Source organism: Ixodes scapularis, unplaced genomic scaffold (genome assembly GCF_016920785.2).
Source record: "Ixodes scapularis isolate PalLabHiFi unplaced genomic scaffold, ASM1692078v2 ptg000494l_1__unscaffolded, whole genome shotgun sequence".
Taxonomy (NCBI): Eukaryota; Metazoa; Arthropoda; class Arachnida; order Ixodida; family Ixodidae; genus Ixodes; species Ixodes scapularis.
Window position 1 is genome coordinate 683,438 of NW_024609989.1, and position 24,460 is coordinate 707,897.

Consider the following 24,460-nt stretch of genomic DNA (forward strand, 5'->3'; position numbering starts at 1 on the left):
TGGCTGAAGGGTGGTAGGCCGTGGTGTGCAGGTGCGTCGTGCCAAGGAGTTGCGTCAGTTCCCGGAACAGATTTGACTCAAACTGGTGACCCCTGTCAGTTGTTACCCGGGACGGCACTCCGAAGCGGGAGATCCATGTAGAGATGAAACAGTGAGCGACGGTTGGCGCTGTGGCATCTGTGATTGGGACGGCCTCCGGCCAGCGTGTAAATCGATCCACCATAGTGAGGAGATACGTGTAACCTTCGGATGGTGGAAGAGGTCCTATGATATCTAGGTGCACATGCTCGAATCGGTTGTCCGGCAGCGGGAAGTTTGCTAGGGGCGTCACTGTGTGCCGGTGAACCTTGGAGCGTTGGCACTGAAGGCAGGCCTTTGTCCACTGCCGGACATCCCGGTTGATGGAGGGCCAGACGAATTTTGTGGTCTGCAGGCGCTGAGTTGCCTTGATTCCCGGATGGGAGAGTTTGTGAAGGGTGTCGAACACCTTGCGTCGATAAGGTTCGGGTACGTAAGGTCGAGGCGTTCCGGTGGAGATGTCGCACAGGAGCTCCGTGTCGCACATCGGTAGTGCGACCATCCGAAACTCGAGTCCACCTGGTGCGTTACACAGGTTCTGCAGCTCGCTGTCCGTCTGCTGAGCGCTCGCCATTTCCTTGAAGTCGACCACTGCGGAGGATTCTAGATGGCAAATGTTTGCCCTGGAGAGCGCGTCAGCAACGACGTTGTCGCGACCTTGGACGTGGCGGATGTCGGATATAAACTCCGCAACGCATGACATCTGACGCAGCTCCCGTTGGGAATGAGTTCCACCATCTGGCCGCAAGTTGCGCAAGGCGTGCACAAGTGGTTTGTGGTGGTTCATTATGACGAAGTTGCGACCTTCCACAAAATGGCGAAAATGCCTTACAGCCAAGTACACTGCCAGCAGTTCACGGCCGAAGGGACTGTAACGTTGCTCGGTTGGTGAGAGCTTGCGTGAGAAGAACGACGACGGCTGAGGGTATCCGTCAACCACCTGCTGCAACACCGCACCCACTGCGGTGGCGGAGGCGTCCGTCACCAGGGCAAGCGATGTGTTGCACAGAGCTCCTCATAGAGTGTGCACTCTATGAGGAGCTCTGTGGCGCGGTGAAATGCCTGGCGGGCAGGGTCGTCCTACTGAAGTTCTGTCGTTGGGTTGTGCTTTTCTTTCAACAAGTCGGTGAGTGGTTGAAGTTTTTCGGCGCAGTTAGGTAAAAAACGGCGGTAGAAATTAAGCATTCCCAAAACCTCACGTAGTTGTTTTTGTTGACGGGCTGGGGGAATTCTTGGATTGCCTGCACTTTGCTGTCAAGAGGGCGAATACCCGATGCGTCGACTTTGTGTCCGAGGAACTCCAGTTCATTTTTGCCGAACACACACTTGCTGACATTGACGACGATGCCGTAGTCCGCCAGGCGAGCGAAGAGCGTACGCAGATGTTGTGCGTGATCTTCGGCGGAGCCGCTTGCAACGGGGTGTCGTCAATGTAGGCGTAGCAAAACGGCAAACCTCGCAGCGCCTGGTCGACGAAACGCTGAAAAGTTGGTGCAGCATTTTTGAGTCCGAATGGCATTCTGACGAATTCAAAGAGTCCGAATGGTGTTGTGACCGCGGTCTTTTCGATGTCGGCCGGTTCAACTGGGATTTGGTGGTAGGCCCGGACTAGATCAATTTTGGAAAAGATCGTGGTGCCGTCGAGAGTCGCTGTGAAATTGTGAATGTGAGGCACTAGATAACGGTCGGCTGTCGTGATCCGGTTGAGAGCCCGATAGTCCCCACATGTCCGCCAGTCTCCAGGGCCCGTTTGCTCGAAGCACTAACCGCGGCTAAAGTTAGCCGCAGTACCTAGGAGAGGGATTTTGAGATCACGTGACTGGCTCGGGAGGGATGCGGGGAAACATGGCGGTGCCCCAGTGAGTGAGCGCCGCTCGCTTCGGAACTAATATGTCGTTGTGGTTGCAATATCGGGCGCGTTAGTCAGCAACGAATGGTGCAGGAGGCTTTTGCGTTGCCTTACCTCGCTTAAACCACGAAGCATGGGCAATGACATCGCCGCAATTTTTAGATAGTGTTTCGATTCTGGGCACTCCTAGGCCTAAATTAACGCGATAATTGTCGGCATATCAACGTCTTTGGAAAGCGGATTGTTGATAGCACACAAAAGCAGACGGCGTCCCAACAGACCTTTTTTTCTAAATTATCCAAGCACCGAGGTGCATGCTACGACTGTAGTTGCACGCGTCGCACGTGCTGGCGTCTGCAGTAGTAACCGTTCTAAAGCAAAAAGTATGAAACAAATTTTGCCTTGCACGCGCGTTCGTTAAAGCCTTATTATGATTTTTTACTTCAAATGTTTTATAAGAGGAAGACCAGCGCGCGTGGACCGTAGAATAACACTTCCAGCGTTCTCCTCGCGATGATTGGATAATTTAGAAAAAAGTCTGTCGGGACGCTGTCTGCTTTTGTGTGCTATCAACAATCCGCTTTCCAAAGACGTTGCCATGCCGACAATTGTCGCGTTCATTTAGGCTTAGGAATGCCCGGAATCAAAAGTCTATAAAAAAAAAATGCGGCGATGCCATTGCCCATGCTTTGCGGTTTAATTAGGGTAAGGCAACGCGAAAGCCTCCTACACCGTTGATTGCTGACTAACGCGCCCGATATCGCAGTTACAACGGCATATTAGTTCCAAAGCGAGCGGCACTCACTCACTGGGGCACCGCCATGTTTCCCCGCATCCCTACCGAGCCAGTCACGTGATCTCAAAATCCCCCTCCTAGGTACTGCGGCTAACTTTAGCCGCGGTTAGCGCTTCGAGCAAACGGGCCCAGGTGTTACTTTTGGGACCATGTGCAACGGTGATGACCATGGACTCTCGGACGGGCGGATGATTCCGAGGTCAAGCATATGCTCGAACTGTTGACGAGCGATCCGCAGTTTGTCGGGGGGGAGTCGCCGTGGTATTGCGTGCACGGGAGGTCCTGATGTTTCGATATGGTGCGTGACGGGGTGTCGCATGGGAACCTCGGTGTTGCAGGGACGGGTGAGGTCGGGGAACTCTTTGAGGATGTTAGAAAAACGGCAGGTACCGTTCTCTGGAATCTGGGTGAGGCAGAGCGATGACGTTCTGGACGCTATTCCCGAAACGGAGAGATACGTCGTTGCGTCTAGGAGGCGCTTGCGGCGAACGTCCACCAATAATCGAAAGTTCCGGAGAAAATCGGCGCCGAGGATGGCGTGTTGAGTCCCGGCGACCAAGAAGATCCAACGAAAGGTACGTCGAAGTCCAAGGTCGAAGGTCAGGGATCCTTCTCCAAAAACAGGGATGGATGTGCCGTTCACTGCCTGTAAGAGTGCGCACGGTATTTGCCGACGTTCGCTGGGGGATGCAGGGAGGATGCTGACCTCGGCTCCGGTGTCGATTAGTAGCTGAAGGCCACTTGACTTGTCTCTGACAAAGAAAAGCCGACACTCCGTTTCTTCCACACTGCTCGCCGACTTCAGTGCCGGGGATCTCGTTTCCCGCTCCCGCTGTGCAAGGTGGTCTGCACCTTTTTGCTTGGTCCCCGAATGTGGAATGGTACCAGCAGATGTTGGTGGAAGATAACAGGGAACGAGACCGGCTGCGGTAGCCCGAACGGCGTTCCGGAGATCTACCACGTTCGGTTTGGGGCGCAGCAATGGCCTTTGTCAGGTTCCGGATTTCCGTATGAAGCGTGCAGAATTCGGCGCTAGACGGGGAAGCAGAGGTTGCACTCACAGTCGCTTGTTGTGCCTGGAGAGGAGCCTGGATGTTGGAGACTGTGGGCGACGCCACCTCCAGCACCTTGTCCGCGAGAGCTGCGAGGTCGTGGAGTGGAATGTCACCAGCCGCCGCCAAAACCATGCCTACGTTGGGGGGGAGGCGCTGCAGGAAAAGCTGGCGCAGGATGGAGTCGTCCACGTTGCTCGCCTTTTCTCCGAGCATTTGAGTCATGCGGCGAAGCATCTGGGATGGTTTCCTGTGTCCAAGATCTTCGGCCGTCAGGAGTTGTTGGAGATGTTTCTGTTCTGATGCCGAAGTGCGTCGTATGAGTTCGTGCTTCAGTTTGTCGAACGGGTTGTCATCGGGAGGAGTCAGGATAAGGTCCCGGACTTCAGCTGCGTCAGTTGGTGACAGTGCAGCGATGACGTGGTGAAACTTCATTTGTACCGTAATCCTCCGGGTGCTGAACTGGGCTTCCACCTGGGCAAACCATAGCGCAGGGTCAGCCGGCCAAAACGGTGGGAGTTTCAGAGCCAGTGATGCCACGGAGGACGGTTGCTGATGCTGTTCCTGCTACGCCGATGTTTGGGCGTGGTCGTCGCCGTTAGCCATGGCGCTCGTCGAGAAAAGGTTGCGTAAAGAATACCGGGTCACCAATTCTGGTCGCGAAGGAACTTCAGTATAGGTAAAGTAAAAAAGATAACTGTTTTAACAAGGACTACATAGGTTTAATAATCAAAGCTAACAGGCGGACCAGTAGACGTGTTTCCCAGACGAAGACTCCCCTCGCCGAGCTGTCTTTACGAAGGCGAGGGGGAACCCATTAAGCCGTCTGGCTCTTGAGCCGACGGTCCCCCGACACTCGGCCACCAAGCTCTTCCCCTCCGGAATGCGCGGTGCCGGGTTTCACACCTACGACCGCCGTCCGCTTGCGCGGTCTTCGTCGCAGGACCGTCCGCTGTCTGGAGCATGTCTAGACGGGCCACGGGCCGCCACAGTTAGTTTGCGTACTGTAAAGGTTGAGGACGAAGAGTCAGTAGATCGACGTGATGGAGGTCAATGATGAAAGCGTTGCGAGTACAAGCCAGTGTACGAGTGCATGCCGTCAGTCCGAGGATACAGAGCTATACTGGGCACAAAAGGAGCTATCAAGTTTTGAAAAAAAAGTTTTAGAACGCTCGCACAAATTAGGATTGCTAGCCTACGACACGCCCAATTGCATTGCTGAAGGTTCGGAAACCGAGGTCGTCGAATCATCGTATATTCTCCAGGCTGAAGATGCCTGCCGTCCCTCGGAAATGCATGCAGTGTGATCTCTTCTTCAGTTGCTGAAATACCGCGGGACAGTCCCTCACACAGCATCTTCTAGGCATTGTAGTTGATCACGTCAATTCACTGACTCCTCTTCTTCTACCTGTACAGCAACATTAAGCGATGAAAAGCAAATAAAAGAAACCTTGTCTGCTTGGATCGCTCGTGGAGGTGCGGAGAATAACAAAAATATTTAACAAATATTACACGCGCTCGCGGAAAGCACGAGGAAGTATACAACTCACGTGACTTCCGGCGATGCCTCCCTTCTGACCGCCCCGATACCTTGCGGTACATTGTTACGTCACAGTGCACAGGCGTAAACTTTGAATTGGGCCTCGGATTTCTATTTTTTTTTTTATAAAAAACTACGCACCTCTATAGTGCATCGATGTATTCCTTTCGTTCTGACATGTCAACATTTGTTCTTTCTTGAGATGCGAATTCTTTTTATTTAGACGTAGTGCACCACTAAGAAGGCGTATACCTGTTTGTGTGGCACTGAAAATAAAGCAAATGAATGAATGAATAGTAAAACAATTTTTTTTGTAATGTCCTGACATGCAATTTCAACGCCTAGCATGAAAAAACAATTTTTTTTGGCGTGTCAGAGGCTTTTAAAAGGGCCCAAGAAACAATGTTTTGGTTGGGATAAATCATTTTAGATTGGGATTTTAATAATAGCACATCGTTCAGTCGGCCAAAAGAAAAAAAGGTAGAAAGTCAAAAGTCTGACTTTCAGTGCGAAAATTTGAAAACACAGCGGACTATTTCGTACCTCCTCCCCTTCGCAAGCTCTCTGCCTTTTGACTGTGATACATCCGCGGTCCCAAAAGCGCGTCATCGGGTCCAAACGCACGTCACACGAAACCGGACCTCACTTATTCCCTTCAGCCCTAAGCTGACATTGTGGTGGAAGCTACGCGCTTGCCGGACCAATCAGCCGCCTCCCTGTCATCACCTGACCTTATCTTCTGCGGGTGGGTATGCGCGAAGGAGCCTGATCACGTGGCAAGTCTGGCTGGCCCAACGAGCACGTAGCTTCCACAGCACTGTCAGCTTCGGGGTGAACGGGTTGGGGAAAGCAACTTTTGTCTGAAGTTTGGGCGACGGGCTAATCTTCTAGGGGGAGAATGGATGCGTCCGGGATTACACAAACGAGAGTCCGAGCAAGAGGGGACTCCTCCTTTCCGTCTTTTTGAACTGTTTGGTAGAATGCGCGATTTATGAGTTGAGGAGGAAAGTTAAACAGGAAAAAGTTGAAAAAGCGTTTCATGACCCCTGTAAAGGGATGCTGAACCGAAATTTGGATTCCCCGAAACACGCGGCAAAAACGTGCAACGGGATGCTACAAACACAAAAACATCACTCATACAGCGATATCTCAAGCGGATGACCGTATTTTTCACAAAAGGAGGCGCATTTAGCAGAAATGTTGACTTCATGTTTCTCCGAGAAGGAGAGGGAACGACCTCGCGTCTTCTCCGCCTCGCTGCCTTGAGGGAGCGAAGCGAAGAGAGGAGGAAGCAAGGTATCTTGACATCACGCGCTTCGTCGGCCTGGTTCAATCTCGACCTCTTTTTCCAAAAAATACGGCCGTCCATTCGAGATATCGCCTTACAAGTAGTGTTGTAAGGATTGTAGCGTCCCGCCTACATCTCCTGCATTGTTTTTTTGAAATCCAAATTTCGGTTCACAGACAACACGAAGCGCTTGTTCTCTGAATGTAGGTCTACGCGCCACACGTTCACAAGCGTTCACGCACCCGGCCGACGAGGCCGACGAGACAAGGCACGTCACGATTCCCATTCTCGCATCTCCTCGCTACGTCCCGTCAAGCTGGTGAACCGAAGCGAGAAGGAGAGGAGCGAGGCCGCTTCTCCTCATTCTCAAATTCTCCCGGAGGGCAGTTACGCCAAAGAATTCGCTTGATCTCGCCCTTCTTTTCCAAAAGTACGGCCATCCGTTTGAGATATCGATGTACGAGTAATGTTTTGGAGTTCGTAGAGTTCCGTTCAACGCTTCTGCAGCCTAACTTTGCGAAATCCAAATATCGGTTCAGTATCCCTTTAAGCGGAGAGAGCCTATTCTTACACGAGCATTGGAAAGCAAGCGGAGCACGTACCATACACACGGAATCCACTGGTGTAGCCAGGAATTCTTTTCGGGGAAGGGGGGGGGGGGGGGGAGTTAGGTAGCTTTGACAAATGCTTGACTTGGGGTGAGGAACGGGGGAAGAGAGGAAAGGGGAGGGGAAGGAGGGAGCGCCCCTAGCGGCACGCCACTGCCACCGCGCGTGCGCGATGGAGTGTGGGCAAGAAGCACTGCGTCCCGCGTCAACAAACCATTGGAATGTCACGTTGTCGGCGTCCGTGTGAGTCTGTACTCTTTTTTGCGTTGGAATTGTCGATTCTACGTCCTCATAGCAGTATGTCTTACCACCTTCGTCGTCTGAGCGAAATTATCAAGGCTCGTTACGCCGCAAATCGTTCAGTAAATAGTTTGACGTGCGGCAATTCATCCGTGTGAATGCTGCAGAGTGGACGCCGAAACCATGAAGAGATTCTTCTCGCTATTTTCGCTCACGACGTCGCTCGAGCTGTAAAAGTGTTGACGGTAGTGGTGATGATCGACGTCGATACTGAAAATCGGAAGCGGAAACAGACGAAGTGAATCAGGCGTAACAATTCGATGATGGCCACTGGTACCAATGATCACAATCTTGTATCTACTGCTTACACCGAGCCTTCTTAAATGTCTTATCGCAATCACCGGTCAACGTTTGGTCTACGGGCCGCTTTTGTTTGAACGAGCAGACAGCAAAATGTAGACAAGTATGAAAGAGCAGAATACAGTTTGAACGATCAGGTGGCCAATTGAACTTGAAGACGCAATGAACCCGCGGGTGGTCGGGACAACTTGGCGGTTTTCTCTTGCTCATGTTGGAACAAAGCAAATAAATGTGACGACAAAAAGTTTCTATTAATTCAACCTAAAGAGTTTCCCACATAATAAATCGTAGTTCGACAGCGTCTGTTTTGCCCATTTCACGGCTACTATCCACGTTCTCGGACGAACGGAGAAGGCAAAAAAACACATGAAAACTTATCTTCAAACCTTTCCCGACTTTTCTGGTCTCCCGTTGCGGTTTTTTGACGAGAAGGCAAGTTTTTGCTGGTTTCTTCCTAAAGAATGCAGGAATGCATGTTTCGCACAGTGACTTCCGCCCACAGCCTTAGAGAGGAAGTGCACCCGACGCGCCACCACCACGGCGTGACGTAACAGAGTTGAGTTTGTATATATTAACTTTAAAGTTTGAACCAGATTTAGCATGCAGAAACCGTAAGAGGACATGTATGATTAAACGATCGATGGCATTTGACTCTCGCACTACTGTTGCTGCCAACATGCAGAAAAAGAGACTTTATCTTCTTCCGAGCATTTCTTTTCGGGAAACTGGTAAATCAGGAAAGAAGAAGAAAAGAAAGATGCGCTTCAGGAGAACCATTCTAATTCTATTGGCGACGTTAAGTATATTTTCTAAAGCCATCGACCTCAATTCGAACGGCATCACAATGACTGCTCTCCACGCCACCAGGCTGACACCTATTGTCGGCGAGCGACTGCGACTCAACTACACACTTGAGACCAAGGTCAGCGTCCTCGTTGAGTGCTTCAAAGACTCCGAGCCTACATCATCCTACTATGTCCTTGTACCAGGCCAGGACAGCGTCAGCCTTAACAGTTCTCTTGACATCAGCTCAATCAGACTTCGGGACACAAGCATCTATGTTTGTCAAGCCGGTCTTATCGACGAAGGTCCCTCTGCCAGACTGTCCTGGAGCGTCGACGTCCAGCCAAAGCTCCCGGCGTGCACCCCAAGGAATGCCTGCACCGAGCTAGACACCCACAGTTGCGCTGACGACCGTTGTTCTTGCGCGTCGTCAAACGAGGCTTTTTTCTCGAAAAAAGGACGACGTCAGTGCAGGCTCCAGGGCGTTCTTACCCTCACAGCGAGGATCAGGAAGCTGCCAAAGGCGATTAGCGATCTCCTCGAGATTGGCTACTATCTCGTCACTTACGGAGACACATTCGTCTACTGGATCACGGACAGACTGGAACGAAAAACAGTTTCCAAACTGTTCGTGGACGGCCATCGGCGGGTCTTCAACGGCGTGTACCTGGTACGTCGCCACGACTTCACGTTTGGCAAGAGCCTCACCGTAAAGGCATGTCTGTCGGGCACCCCCATTTGTAAGGGCGTTGAGGTAGACATCCCAAAGAAGGTGTCCGGAATAGGCGACCCCTGCGCGAATGATGCAGAGTGCAGTCGCGTGAACGGCTTTTGCCTCAAGGACGTCTGTACATGCACCGACAGCACGGGGAAGGAGTTCGGTCGCTCCCTCGCGGGAGTATGCACCCTATCATGCGCGGATCATAGGAGCTGTCAGTATGTGAAGCACAGCTTCTGCTTCGCTGGAGTGTGCGAGTGCTCGGCGGGGTACCACTTCTTCAATAGGACGTGTCTCCCGGACCGATGCACCGCGGATGCGGACTGTCCAGCCAACGAGACCTGCGTGTCCGGAAGCTGCCGCTGCCTGCCTGGATACGTGGTCGAAGATGCCAACTGCAAGGCGGCAGAATGTCTAAGTAACCGGGACTGCTTCTGGAAAAACAGCGAGTGTGTGTCGGGTAAGTGAGAAAGCACGTAGATTGGAGTTTCTGAGGATGTTAGTTTCTTTAGAACAGAAAATGGTTGTCGAACATATTTGAAAAAGCCGACGATCTGCTAGACTGCATTGTTCGATTTTTTGGTTAGTTCACTCAATTTTTGGTGTTTATTATCACTTAAGAAGTTCAAGAAATACTTTTTTTTTTGTAGCATGAACTTACGAAGATCGAGCTGAGTATACAGGTATGGGTTGCCTCAAAGTGATATAAGAATACAGTGCTAAACTAATAATTTGAGCGTATCAGTTGATTCGTGTTTTATTAATAAAGCCGGATTATATTATAGTAACAAAATCCGCCGTGCTTTTTGTGTGTAAATACGGCCGTTATTATAATTTATTTAATCGGGTATGGCCGGACCACAACAGTGCCTTTTGAAACGGCCCAGCAAGAATCGCGCCATTGGAAAGAGAACTCTTCAGTCATCTCCTTTCCACGAAGACGCGCACAAATATCATAAAGCCTACTTATTTATAGAAAAAGAAACGTCCGCATAACATACAACATAAGCTGCTATATTTATATGGAGAGAGCTTAACAAGTAGGCTATGAAGTTTTATATACAAACATTTAAATTTTTTTGCATAATGACCCCTACGAGCAATGCTTTCCCACTAAAGCGTGTCAGGACACCGCCTAGTTTACAGGCAATTGCTCAGGCAGTTTATATAACTTCACATTGCTAATTGAATTGTTAAATTACTGAGGCGATACGCACATTTGCCGGTTGCTTTTTGTTGCTCTAACTTACTTTTTATTATTTTCGGCAAGCTTATTCAGTGTACGGGCTTATGGCGGTACCGTTGCTCGCGCTCCAAAGCAGCGAACGTGTGCATCCTGATCTCCGGAGTTGTAAACATTGGAAGGTCGTATTCAAACACAGCTGAACGTTCAAGCATAGCGTTTTTGCACCACACGCTGCTGAAAAAACCATTCACGCCATCAATGCTGAAGCGTTTCTCGGGGTTCGTTGCAGGTTCGGTTCTGGCATAGCGCTAACAAAAAGAAAATTTCGAAGATCGTATGCAAGATGTTTGCGCTGCTAGCGGGATATAGCGGAAGCTTGTGTTGTCTTTCTGAGTGCGGATTAAGCACGCGCCTTCAGAGCCCTTCTATCTGCAGCTTACGAGAATGTTGCTTACGACCTACGAAGAGGCCTATCTTGCGCGAGAGCTCGTTCTGCGGACGAACGCTTCAAAGCCAAGATCGCGTGCTCTCGTGCTTGCAGCATTGGCATAGCAGAAGTCGCAGTGTTTCTGCTTTCACTCCACTATAGTTTCATTATATTCATGGTGTTGTGTATTGTGCACCCTTGTGGGTGAGCGGCCCGAGCTTTCCCATTTAAGTACTCGGACCTATGACCAACGTAACCATCAGTCTTTTACCGATTTTAAGTCCCGATCATGTAAAAGAAATCAACTGTGACACCCCAGAAAGAAACAAATTTTTTTTTTTTTTTTTTCAGCTTTGTGGTTTTTTTTTTTTTTTTTTTTTTTTAGGAAGATGCACTTGTCGTGTCGGATGCAGCATCATCGCTGGTGAATGCAACCGAAAAACCTTCGGCCACTGCAGTCAAGAGTGCGACTCCACTGTTCCCAACAGCCTCTGCGGTGAGAGGCCCTGGTGTACCTGCAAGCCTGGATACGTCTACAGGGACCAAGATGGCGTCGCCTCCTGCGTCGCTATCCAGTGCTCCCGCCTGTCGCCGTGTCAGGACAGCCAGAGACAGTGCGTACACTACCAGTGCGTCTGCGCAAATACTTCAAGGCCGTGCGATTGGAACCAGGACCTGGCGCTCCAAGTCTTCGAGGAGGAGGGTGCGGTCTACAAGACCGTCGTATTGTTCCTTGGCGGCGCTCTCACGTTCATTCTGGTAGCCAGTGTACCGGTGGTCGTACTTCAGAGAGTTCGAGTCTGCAGACAGAGCGGAGCAAGCTGTGTGGAGCCGCTAGATCTTACTGCTGCTTCCGCAGGGTCAGAGAGGGCCCCAAAAAGACCGTATCCGTTCGAAGTACCATTCAGCTGATGCAGTGGTTCATTTTGTAAATGAGACGAAAGCCCGCCACCCGCATTCATATTTAGTTTGAAAGAATGACTATATTACCCTATCGAATTTCCCTGATAAGGAACAAGCGAACTCTAAAAAGGAAATTGAGTATGTTCGATATTTCAGAACTATATACTGAATAAAATAATGTTAAAGGGACCATGAAATGATTTTTCTACGTTTGTTATATAACTTTTACATTAAACCTTTAATGTTCACTGAACGCCGAATAGACATCCGATTTCGTTTCGGTTTATTAACTTGTACAAGAAAAATGAATGAAATAGCAGTTTTTCTTCCTCTCCAACGAACGTTACTAAAACCCTTATGATGAATTCCACAGGGCGTTTTGAAGCTCGCCGGGATCAGTTGACCAGATCCGGAAGGGAGCACACGATTCGAACAGGGTCACGCCGCCTACGGATCCCCAGCTGAAACATGACCACCGCTCCGGGATCGGCGGATGCCTTCCCGTCATTCAACTGCTCAAGAATCCCCTTTCCGCGGCCGCCGCGGTTGTTTCGAAGACGTTTTCGCAACCGCGGTGCTAACACGTGTTCGACGCACGAGCGGCAGGAATGGCTCAGGAGCTACTAGCAAAGATTGCCGGAATGTCCGTAGCGTGGCAAAACCTTCTCTTCTCCTTCCTTGAAAACAAACCGGCTGTCAAGCCAAGGCAGCCAAGCGGTAAGCAAGCGGCCATTACGAATTCTGAGGCGAGATGGGCGAGATCAGGATAGATGCCCCGCGAGAAAGGAAGTCACGTGTGTGCGCCGGCTGGTTTCCGGTTGAATCCGCCGATATCGTCGGAGCGACTTTTTTCGGATCCAGATCGAGATCTGGAGCGAGAGCTAATCCAAAACGAGCAGTGGAACACGTCCGTCTCGATCCTGATCGCCTAGTGAAAAATGCTCGCTCCAGAAAAGTCGATCCCGGCGCACTCCAAAACGACCAATCGAATTCGCCATTAGTTGGGTAACTCAACCGTGAAACCTGGGCCGCTCTCGCCCACCGAGTGTTTATAAGTGTTTTACAATAGTGAAAAAGCCTACCCATTGTGCATGCTTGTTCAGGTTTTAGTTTAGCATCAGAGCACACAGCTGCTATACGCTCCGCTGCCAAAGCTCACTCTTGCCAGACTATCTGTCGCTTAGGTAACAGCTGGCGTAGGGCTGTTGGGTGCACTACGACTCCTGTCCAAATTGGGTGCGTGCTGTTTAGGAGGGGCATCGTGAAATGCTGCACGCTATTCATCTCTTTAGAGTTGGTTTGCCGATTATGTCGCGCAAGGTAAGGGATATTTCAGTTGCTTCGCCCCCAACGTGAGTTTCAACTTTATACACGCCCATCCAAAGCATAACGGGAGGCCACAACCACGTACTGGAGATCAGTAGTCCGATAGAAAGACGGTGTGCCTTTTGTATTGTTACAGAGTATAGTTAATTTCTTAGGTAAAATTTCAATTAGCGTCAAGAAGTTTGTGTGACTCCTTTCGGTGGTCCCTGTCCGGGACGTCACGGAATTTTTTCCTGAGTCACCTTGCGAACGGCCCGGTAATGGCTAATGTTAACTTCGAATATTCTTTCTGCTTGGTCTTTGAATACCATGCTTACAAATTAATTCTTGCAATGCTAATCTCACGGGAACAACGTCGCTTTTCTCACTGTGACGTCACGGAGGGACACAGCAGCTAATCAGCACGCTGCAACCACAGCAACGGTTGTGTTCGTTTTCAGGGCTAATAGATTTCCAAAGTATTGTGCTTGACTGGTATCCGTCGAATAAAAAAATATTTAATCTGTTTTTAGAGGATCATCCCAGGATTCAGGAAACTCCTGCATTACAAATGTATGTGCCTGTCTGGGCCACGGAGGGGGGGGGGGGGGGGGGGGGGGGGGTAGACAGTTTTGTGGAGGCATGCGGACTTTGTGCAGGAAACCCTTCCTCAACCCATGGGCCACTAAACATTTGATTAAATAATACATCTATATCATCTCTTTAATAAAGATGCGGGTGTTTTTCTTGGTCAATATTATATGAGCGAATGACGTTTTAGCGATTAGAAAATATTTGAGCGACCGAACGTTTTTGCGAATGACATTTTAGCGAATAGGCTGTTTTTCGGCGGTGACGAGCTAGGCTTTTAAACTGGCGAGGTTACCCCTTGCTCTCGATCAGGGGAAACGAAGCTGCCATTCGCAACAGCGTCATTCGCTGAAATGTCGTGGTTTCGTATTCATTCGCTAAATCATCGTTCGATCAACTTTTGGTTTTCCTCCAAACCAAGGTACCTCTAAGGGTGTCTTCTTACCTGCTTCGCTCAAAGTTGACAGAAGACCATATCCCCGTCGGTAGAGTAGCAAAAGGAATGTTGGGTCTATTGCCGAATCAGCACGCTCTTTGGGACCTTCTTTTTTGGCATTGTTGAGAAGCTCCAGGCAGCGAAAGTGAAGAGCAGCAAACCACAGGCCACCGGGCACAATAACGTTAGAGACCGACGCGCACGCGAAATGAGCAAACAACGCACTTCTATTTTCCTCCACCTCACATGTAGGCTGGCACGCACGCACACGCACATGCACAAAACCACACACGCTCGCTAACTTAAAAAAAAAAAAAAAGCTTTTCGGTGGATATTGCGTTCCGCTTCCCGATCTTCCAATGAACCGCAGTGAATAGGACGAGCCCCATTCCAGCCAGTCCAGTACTACTCCAGGGCCCGTTTGCTCGAAGCTGGTTAACTCTAAAGGGCTGTTCTAACAGACTCGGAATACGGAACCCGGGAGCCGGAACCCGTACTGACGTAATCACTTCCGGCTCCCGTTTACGTGTGCTGACGTCACGGTTTGGTTTGAACGGCGCGCAACGCGGGTCTCCGCATACGGTAGCTGACGTCACGGCGGCTCCCCAGGCAACCAATCAGCGGCTGTCGTCAAGCCGGGTCGTCGCCCGGGCAGCCCGCGCAGCCCGGGAATGGTGCCTGTAGCCCGGGCGCGCGACGCGCTCTGTCTAGAGCGGCACTGGCGGCACCGCGGCACTCGCTTTGTTTTGTGATGGCGTCGTGTCGGCAGGATCCGGGCTACGAAGCTCGAATTGCCTCACTTATGCCTCACTACACAAAGCGCTCCGGGCATGCAGTCTACTTTTCCAGTCTTCCTGTGTATTCCTATGAAAAAACACGCGTGAATTTTGTCTCGTCGCCGGAAAATAACATTAATAACGCTTGTTATTTCGGTTGTACCGGATAGTATGCACCTTTATTACTATTGTGAAAGTGTAATTGCTTTAGTTACAGCATTTTTCTTTTACCACTGAACGATGTTAAACTTCGCTATATTTCAGGCCCAAACCTCTGTCCCATGACAGGTATGCAGAAACGACCGACGATTCTAAGCAAAATAACGATCCAAAGGAATGTAGAGTGTGCTAAAAGTCCGCTAGCATTCCTTTGGTGCTTAAGCGCGAAACACATGTACGACGAAACCGTCCGATCCGACGTGCGGACTGCCGGAATGACCCTGGGGGGAGAGGGTTTTCGTAGCATCGGAGAGCGTTGAAAACCCTCGCCTCCGACCGTCGTATTGCGCGGTCGGACGTCGGATCGGACGGTTTCGTCGTACATGTGTTTCGCGCTTTATATATTGCTAATATGCCTGTCCTCTCACTATATGAACATGAACCCGTCGTGCATCGTTACGAGTGGCTAAAAAAACGCTAGAAACATAATAAATAAAGTACGTGGGCTACGAAAGGTGTGTTTTCTTATTATTTCCTATGTCGGGCAGTTTTTATCGCGCACCAGTTCTCAGGCTTTCCCCTATTTGCAAATATTTGGAGCGCGCGGGTGACGATTTGAGCACAGAACAAGCATCTTCGCATATATTCATGAGCAGAAAGAATAAAGCAGTACTTATTTATTGCAAATCGGACTGTATTACGTGACTCTCAATTTATTTTGATCGTCTGCAAGCACAATGAGTTACTTATCCAGTGTTACTGCGTTGTTCTTGCCGTCTTTCTTGGTTTTCCACATGTCCTTCATTCGTTTGGCACGTAATCCCCCATGCTGGAAAGCGCCGACGCCGTGTGCGCGCCAACAGTGTCCGACAGTGCACATAAATACACGTACCAAACAGTTTTAGCACCGTTTTTCATGCCACGATTTTAAAATAAAAACGCCGTAACTGACCAATTATTTCATCTGCGTGACTGGGAAATGTTCTAATGTGCCTAGTGGGTACGAATTGTTCGTTATATTTGCTCTTATAATCGAGCGCAGAGAGGAAATGCACTCGCTTTTTTCCATAGAAATACATTACCGGAGGTCAATTTCCGACTGCTTGCCGTCTGCTTCAATTTGCAACAGCGCACTAGCGCCAGTTGAGCCTCTAGCGTACATTATAATAACTCTATGTCGAAAAATGCTCCACGAGTATGCCACCATCGTGAGACTACAGTCCTACAGTGTTGCGAGACAGATGTTCGAAGACCCCGGCGGCCGGGAATTCTTTGAGTGCTAGCGAGGAAGCAAGACCTCGAGGAGCAGAACGCACGAGACTGACGTAGTGGCCGCGTCGCGGTGAAAGTTCGTCCTCCCTGCGTGGAGGGAGCCTAACCGATTCTGCAGGCATTTTCAGTAAAGTTGTTCTCTCTCTCTCCGAATGTCACGAGCAAGGTAGGGTGTGCTGTTTTTTTATTTTGGATTATTTTCATGTTATATATCAAGTTGCGTTCCACATGGGCTCGCGCGTCGCTCGCAAAAATACTCACCTGGAGCGTGCGCTCCCGCAGTGAAAGCACGTTTATATCATTTTTAACGCGGCAGGATCACGAGAGCAGCTTTCGTAACAGTCACATGCTTGTCAAATTTTACTGCGTCTGTGCTATAAACAAATAGCAATGGCGTGCACATGTGCAGCTCGTACGACACACTCTCTTGGTCCACAAAATCTGGTCACGGTGTTGTGCTCCTTTGCGTGCATGTATGAGGGAAGCCCGTTGTGCTTCCTTGTCCTTTGTGCTAGCTAGGATGTGTGCTTACAAGCTTTCTGCACGAAAGCTCGCGCTGCAGAACGCAGGGATCTTGGGTTCAATCCCCACCCCTGCCCGTTTCGATCTGGATGAGCATCGTACCAGCAGACCTTCGTGTTTCACTACTGCGTGACGGGTGTTAAAGACCCTAGGCTAGCGGTCGTACAGTACTGCCTAAAAACTGGTCTACAGCGCGTACCAGTGTCGTTGACCTTTTTAACATTTTAAGTGTCAGATGTAGCTCGCACGCACAATGGTTGCATCTAGGCACGTAGCCAGGATTTTGTTTCGGGGGGAGGCGATTTTGTCGGTCGCAGAGTGCCCGAGGCTGGTAAAACATTGTGTATAAAAAAAAAATGAACAAATGAGTTGCTTCATTACAATTGTAGTGACCAAGCATGCCCTCAAAGCTGGAAGCTTAGCACATTTGCTTATTAATAACATCCCACTGCCTTTCCGGTCTCTTTGCAGCCAGCAAGCCAACCACTGACTGCCTCTACAAACTCCCTTTCTATACGCTACTGATATTTGCATTGAAGATGCAGTTTCATCGGGTTGCAACCACCTCCCGTGTCTCCGAAACCGTGTCAATAAATTATTAAAAGCAGTATCGAGTTCTTTCACTTGTCCCGGTCCTTGTGGTCGCTACGATACCTGTCGTAGATCCAGGGGTACCGCTGAACTAGCTAACTAGTCCATAGGCTTTCTCGGGTACGTCAAACGCAGCGGCACTTTTCTTTGCAGCCTGAGCTGCTTTCCTCACGTCGGAGACGGGCGGGAAGTTCATCGCCGGAGCTTTTCTTGCAAGCAAGCACGGAGCGACTGAGGCATTCGCACGCGGAACAACGTGAACGCCGGTGGCAAGGAGGGCGGAGGAGGGAAGCGCGCCGCGCTGATTGGCCGCGGAGAAAATACGGAAACCTACGTCACGACTCGGGCAGGAGAAAGTTGAAAAAATTTCAACTCTTCAATCCGGGTGCCGGAAGCCGTATTTACGTCACCGCCCGTACGGAGGGAGCGCTGACGTCACTACGGGTTCCGGCGCCCGGGTTCGCAGTCCGGGTCTGTTTGAACCGGGCTTAACCGCGGTTAAAAGTTAACCGCGTTTCCCTACCTAGGTACCTCCTAGAGCCACTCGATATGGCAGCGTAGCTGCCAGAGTAGCGCCACGCTTTTCCCTGTGCCGCCTCTCACCGCGATTGGTCACACGCGGTACCATAGCAACGAGCTGAGCTGGCTCGGTTGCCGTAGCAACCGAGTGACGACTCGTCACGTGACCTCTCAAGAGCCGTGATGTCATCGGTAAGATGCAGCGCCCAGAGCTGAAGGATGCGAGTTTGTTCGGTGCGCGGAGCCGTAATGTGCCGCTGCTTGCCGACGATTTAGGGCTTCTTCGTGCTTTCTGACGTAGGTATAACGTGAAGATCTGAAAGAATGATACTTTATACCCTTTCTGTGCAAGATCGCTCTGGGTATTAGCACCTCTGCGACAGCATCATTAATATCGCCTTAGCGGTGCTCGGGTTTCCGGATGTGTTTGAGGATCGATAAGACATTGAGCATGCAATTTTCGCATTCTCTTAGCGTTATTTGAACGTTAGAGTGTCTGAAAATCGATGCGAAATCTATGCGTCGCATGTTGGGCCTTGGGGAATTTGTTTTTGCCCCAGGTAACCGCATGATCACAAACTTTTAGCAAGGAAGCTCCTGCGTTGTTTACGTTTTGTACTAATCAAACCAGGGAACCTGGGTTCAATTCCCATCCCTGCCCGTTTCGATCTGGATGAGCATCGTACCGGCCTGCGGTTGTGTATCACTCCTGCGTGGTGCACGTTAAAGACCTATAGAGCTAGCGGTTATAGACCAGTGTCCGCGCCAATTCCAGGGCGCCGCCATGTTTATCTACGCTCGCTCCACCACGCAGAGAGAACTGGCAGGCAGGAGGGGGAGCTGCGTTGGCGGCGTTGCTTTGGGGAGCTGGATGCGGCAGGCTGTCCGAATGCACCGGCACATCGTGAACGATGTCTCCACCAGAAGCCTCCGCGACCCGTTCTTCAACAGATAAGATGTCGTGAACATTCGAGAACCCATCTCGATCAAGAAAACAAGAGAAAACATTTTTTTTCTTAAATGTTCTCGGTGTCTGCTGACCCTCGACATCCGCGTTTCAGTCCGGGTTCATTGCGTAGTAAATATTTCGCTACCGCTTTCTTGTAGCTTTTAAATGCTTGATTGTTGGCTTCTTGTGTACGACATTACATTCGTGGCACGTTTGAGACCGATTTTCGCGATCTGCTTGCCTTTCTGCGGCAGCGCGGCTCTACCGAGCCGAAATAAGTGGGAGGCGTTCACTTGATCGAACGCCGTTTTAGCGAATGAAAACGAGACCACGACGTTTCATCGAATGACTAGCGAATGGGTCTAGTTACATAGACAGCTCGGATCAGCTTTCTTTTGTAATGTGGCACCTTGTCTGCCGCTGCGAAGCGGCGTAAACGAGGGCTCCGAGTATGTTAGCACGCGTCCCCCCACACACACACACACAAACACACACTGCGAGCGTCTGGGTTCGAAACTATTAATTGCCAGTTCTAAAGGATGGTACTTACTTGAAGTGTGAGCTGGAATTCTACGAGGTACCAGGAGACACTTGCTATCGGGCAACGAAGCACGGTGCCTGTGGGGGCGGAGTCTAGGAACGCTACTGATTAATATTGTGACAGGCGATCAGCTATGATAGCAGACGAAACTTCGACTCGTTTGTTCAGAAGTTCGCGGTGATATTTTATTAGCCCTCGTTACAGCACACCAACGATCTTAGGCAGTGAAATTCACATCACGCAGGCTCGTCCGTCGTAGTCAAATGAGCGCAGTCAACAATGAGGTGTAATGAGCTACTGAGCTTCACAAGGAAAATGCGCGTGAGAAAAAGTTTTGAGGAAGTACAAAACACCGATCCAGCAGACGCACGTACGTACGTTTACTCCGAACTTCATGAACCCGTCGGCGCAAGATCAAAGAGCACCGCCGCCATCGCCACCCGGTTTTCTCTGCATTTTGCGCGACGACGGCACTGCAACGGAGGGCACTCGCCTCGGCGTTAACAATCCGCGAAATAGATTAATTTCCCACTCTTGAAGCCATTCCAAATGATAAATGAAAAGAGCAAGGCTATATGCACTACGGAGTGCACTTTGGACGGAAATTGCTATATGCACTACGCTGAGAGCTCATGCCGTTCGGGCCACCCTTTTTCGAACATCGCGTGTATCCCTGGGGAGCTCGTTAACCCAGCCCCCCTCCTGCGTTCACGCCGCTTCGCGGCGACAGTATGCGGCTGCTAATTAGAAAAGTTAACCAGTACACGCCGCTTCGCGGCGTCCAGCCGGCAACCCAAGCCCCGCTGTCCCCGACCTGCGAAGTTTGCGAAGTTTCGTCGACAACATTCGGTGTTTTTTTGTTTTTTTTTAGTGTTCATCGCAAAAAAGAAATAAAAATATCGCCAAATGCCTCGTCAAAACAACGTTCAAGAAAAAAAGAAAAAGAAAAAAAAAAGGTAGGATCACCGCGATTCGAACCTGCGTCCATTTGCGTACGAAGCGGACACGCTATCCCTTATAATGCAATTAAATGCAAAGGAACAAGCGAGCTGGACAACACAGCTAGTCACCTAGCTGTGTTTCGAGATTTATGTTTGTCCCTTGTCCCTCTTGTTCCCCTTCTCCAGGGATTATTTTCATCATCAACGCTATCCCCTACGCTATGCCACCGGTTGGAAAACTCGTTGTGATCATTCATTTTATACGAGGCAAATGTAGTGCATATAGCAATTTCCGGCCGAGCTGCACTCGGGAGTGCATCTAGCATTACTCAAATGGAAATACCTCGGCGTTGTTGAACAGCTGACGACAGAACCAACACAACTGTGCCGCTGGCTGCGTGAGCCTGACACAACTGTGCCGAGCGCCTGCTCGGCACCGTTGTTGCTCGTGAAGGCCTGCTTATTTGTAGTTGAGACGATGATTCCACATCTTTCGTGGTGCTTGCAATAACTTCGAAGGACAGGGGAACCTTCTCACGAGGACGTTGAAGACACTCAACACCGGAGCCACCAAAGCAATCGCAGAAACCGTCGCCATGTTTGCTTCTTCGTCACTCGCGGCGCGGTCAACTCGTCGCGAGATGTTTTCTGGTTCGGCTAGATGGAAACCAACAGCGCCAAAGTGGCGTATGGACACACGGTTCTCACCATTACAGGCACTATACTCACATACCGCCGTAAACAGGACCGATGCCGGCGAAACGGCAGTCGGCCCAGCAGCGAAGAAGCCCTCAACGGGAAGCGGCGGCGCAGGCCGACGCAGCCCCCCCCCCTCCCCGTGAGCGTCTGGGTTCGAGATTATTGTTCGCTTTTGCTCCTTGCGGTCGAGGCTAAAAAGAGAACTCCCGGACAAAGGTCTATACTGCATTGGCTAAATTGCTCATCTAGAGCGAGTGACTCGTCGCAACTTTGAAATGGCTGACCAAGTACACGCTGTATAAATATTCACACAACTCCCAAGTATACTAATCAAAGATTTTACGATATGCGTAACGCAAGTTGGTCTGCTTCTTTTAGTAGGGGTTGTGGTGACGTCAGAATGCCGAGCTCTGACTGGTTCTGAATAAATAGTGGGTAGACCTCAAGGCAGCTTGCTTTCAGGTCTACCCACTCTCCTTCAATCGGAGCCACTCAGATCTCGGCGTTCTGACGTCACCACAACTCCTGCAAAAAGAAGCAGACGAACTTGAGCTCCACATAGCTTTTAGGATAAAATTTTCGCTTTTTTCTAGCTTCGTTTGAAAGTCTGCATTTTTGAGAATCATAACGAAAGGTATACGGCGCGTGTAGGGCCTAGGGGAAATTGTTTCAGCCCTGGGTCACCGAATAATCAGCAGTTTTAGCGAGGAAGCTCCTGCAATCTTTAACCTTTTTTACTAATTTCCAATTCTACGAATTGGCAGTTCTGAAGATTTCGATATAACTTGCTTTCGTTGCAATAGCTTCCATTTGATCGCAGCGTTTTTTGGTTTGTTTTTCAAGTGAAAAGCTGGCGTTTGCTCAAGTGACGTATATGAAATGTCCTGCTATATGACAATGCATCAACACATACTATTAAACTTAAATGTCCAGAGGTGTGTTCGTCTTTGTAATTAACAAGTTACAGACGTATTTATTTCTTACGAGTGTAATATTCATTTTCTGTAGCTGGGCCCGTTTTTTGCTCCTTAATGTCAGTGTGCTATGACGTTATCATCATGTGTGTATGGTTCTAAATATCCTCTTTACAATGCCTACATAGGCCAAAATGACGTCAGCCGACGCCAACTCACGCATTGGACACGAAAACTGCGTGCGCTCGTCAGCAATCAATTCGTCCATGGATATTTGAGGCGAATGAGTGCCCTGACGGAACTTATCATTACTTGCGAATGCCAAGTTCTACGGTGTGCTTAAAAAGCACGGTGAAAGCTTGGGGTCATTGCACCGGTGTCACGACTGCGTGATTTCACAGTTCTCTTCTGATTTGAGGATTACAGGTAAGGAAGAAGTTTAAAAATAATTTCGTGGCCCCTTTAACACGGATATGTGTGCTACACCAGATAAAAATATTGACTTTTGAATGCCGGTAAACTTCCGAGCGACCGTTTGGCCTGTCGGCAAGAACACCTCATATCCGGCGTCCGTCTCTTTTGATGGCGTCAACAATACCCTAGAGACCACCATGCCGTCCTTCTTGGTTGAACGGTTGAACCCCGTCGACGTCGCTCCTCACCAGTCGGTGAGAAAATCTCATCTTGAAGGGATGATCGGGTCTTGAAGAAGTATGATGCAAAACATATATACTCGCTCACTATTGGGCAGTCGAGCAGCAGTCATGTTCCGAGCCAATCGTCCTGTCGCGGCCGGCGTAATCGGATTTTGTTCCATCGGAGCGAAGTCCGAAAGTACTAGGACGGTACGTTCGTCCCACGAAGCGGCCGCCATCCCGGCGGCGCCGAAAACCACTCGCCTTGTCCGTGCACGTACGATACCATAGCAGCTCTCGTCGCCCGACAGTCCCTGAGTGCAAATTGTCTCACTTTTCAGAAAAAACAGGCACCGTTCCTCCAGAGGTTCTTGCCGTACCGCGATGCCAAGCGTCTTATACCGCTTTTCAATGAACGAATGGAGATATCAACTAGACTACAAAGGTTGCCGCCCGGCGTCGCTAGAAGCACCGTTACCATGGCAGCCTCCCAGGCCCAAAATGGAGATCACTATTAGCGCTTCTGACGTCGTGCATCTAGATCATTTTGCGTCGTGTCGGTACTCTGGCAGCTACGCTAGCTACGCTGCCATATAGAGTGGCTCTAGTACCTCCGAGTACCTAGCCGCATTCGACAAAACCTCGATGCACAATTTCTCCGTGTTTTATTATTGGGAGTGTCTACATCCACGCGCGGGGATGTAGCCATGTCGGGAGGAGATAAGGCTCCATCTACGCACTACGTCACTTCCGGCGCCCGCGTCACTTTTTTGCATGGACGGAAGCAGTTCTTTTTCCGTCTCCTCTCAGTCCACGCAGCAATCAACCTACGGTCTACGGTCTTGTCTCCCATTGTTTTGCCTTGTGCTCGGTGGCCATTGCTCCTTGCGTTCCTGCCGTGAAAGGGACTGCTGTTCTTGCCTGGTCTTCCCCAATCCCCAAGCGGGTTTATCTAAAGTTTTTTTTTTTTATTGTTTTTTTGGTCAAGAAAACTTTGTGTATTAGCACAGTCGCGCTTCTGATATGCCTCCAGTTTTGGTTGCCGGGGATTCGATGGTGAAATACTTGTCCCAGTATTTCACATCGAATAACCGGGTGGCTGTCGAAGTGCGGGTGTTCAGTAACACTAGGATCAAGGCTTTGCTTCTCGAAGTGTCTGACGCCCTGCTCGATTTTGGCACAAACAACACCAGCGTTTGTGCCTGCGCGTACGTTGACAAGTACCGTCGGCTGGCCGCTCAGATCTTGGAACGCAATCCGGCGACGCAGATCGCTTTTTCGTCCGAGTTGGGAGAACAGGTTCTTTTCGTTGGAGTGTCAGCGTAGGCAGAGTGCAGTGATCCAGGCGTAGAATGATCGGCACAAAGAAGTGAACTGGCTCCTGCAGGAGTTCTGCCGCAAGAAGGGCTTCGTGTTCATCGGTGGTCTCGTGGATGAGTGGCATCTGTGCATCGGCTACTGTTTTATTTGTCATGAAATGAACTGTTTCTGGAATCTTTTACCCAGTTTTCTCGATTAAATGCTCTTAATAGGTTTGTTATTATTGAGTCTAATGCATGCTTTCCCTTCTCGCACAATCTTTGTGAGATAGCGAGCGTGCGCGCAAGTCAAGAACATACGAAGCGTGTGCTCGCACTTGTCCCCTTCGATGCACATAAGCTGACACTACAACGCCTTAAACGAATTAAGTCAATCACATACACGGCGAAGCCTCGCCGCCTCGCCTCAGCAGCGATGTGCACATGGGCGAAGGCACCAGAGGCCGCAGCCGCGCCAAGCCAA

At 50.0% G+C, this 24,460-nt stretch overlaps 1 protein-coding gene across 1 annotated transcript; it reads left to right on the forward strand.

Moving 5' to 3' along the window:
* Nucleotides 1–1,054: 1,054 nt before the first annotated feature.
* On the forward strand, nucleotides 1,055–11,837 carry LOC115330313 (tenascin-X-like). The gene is made up of 3 exons (XM_029992144.3): nucleotides 1,055–1,204; nucleotides 9,600–9,772; nucleotides 11,311–11,837. The coding sequence occupies exons 1-3, from the start codon at nucleotides 1,137–1,139 to the stop codon at nucleotides 11,835–11,837; spliced, it is 768 nt and encodes a 255-aa protein (XP_029848004.3). The 5' UTR covers nucleotides 1,055–1,136.
* Nucleotides 11,838–24,460: the final 12,623 nt, after the last annotated feature.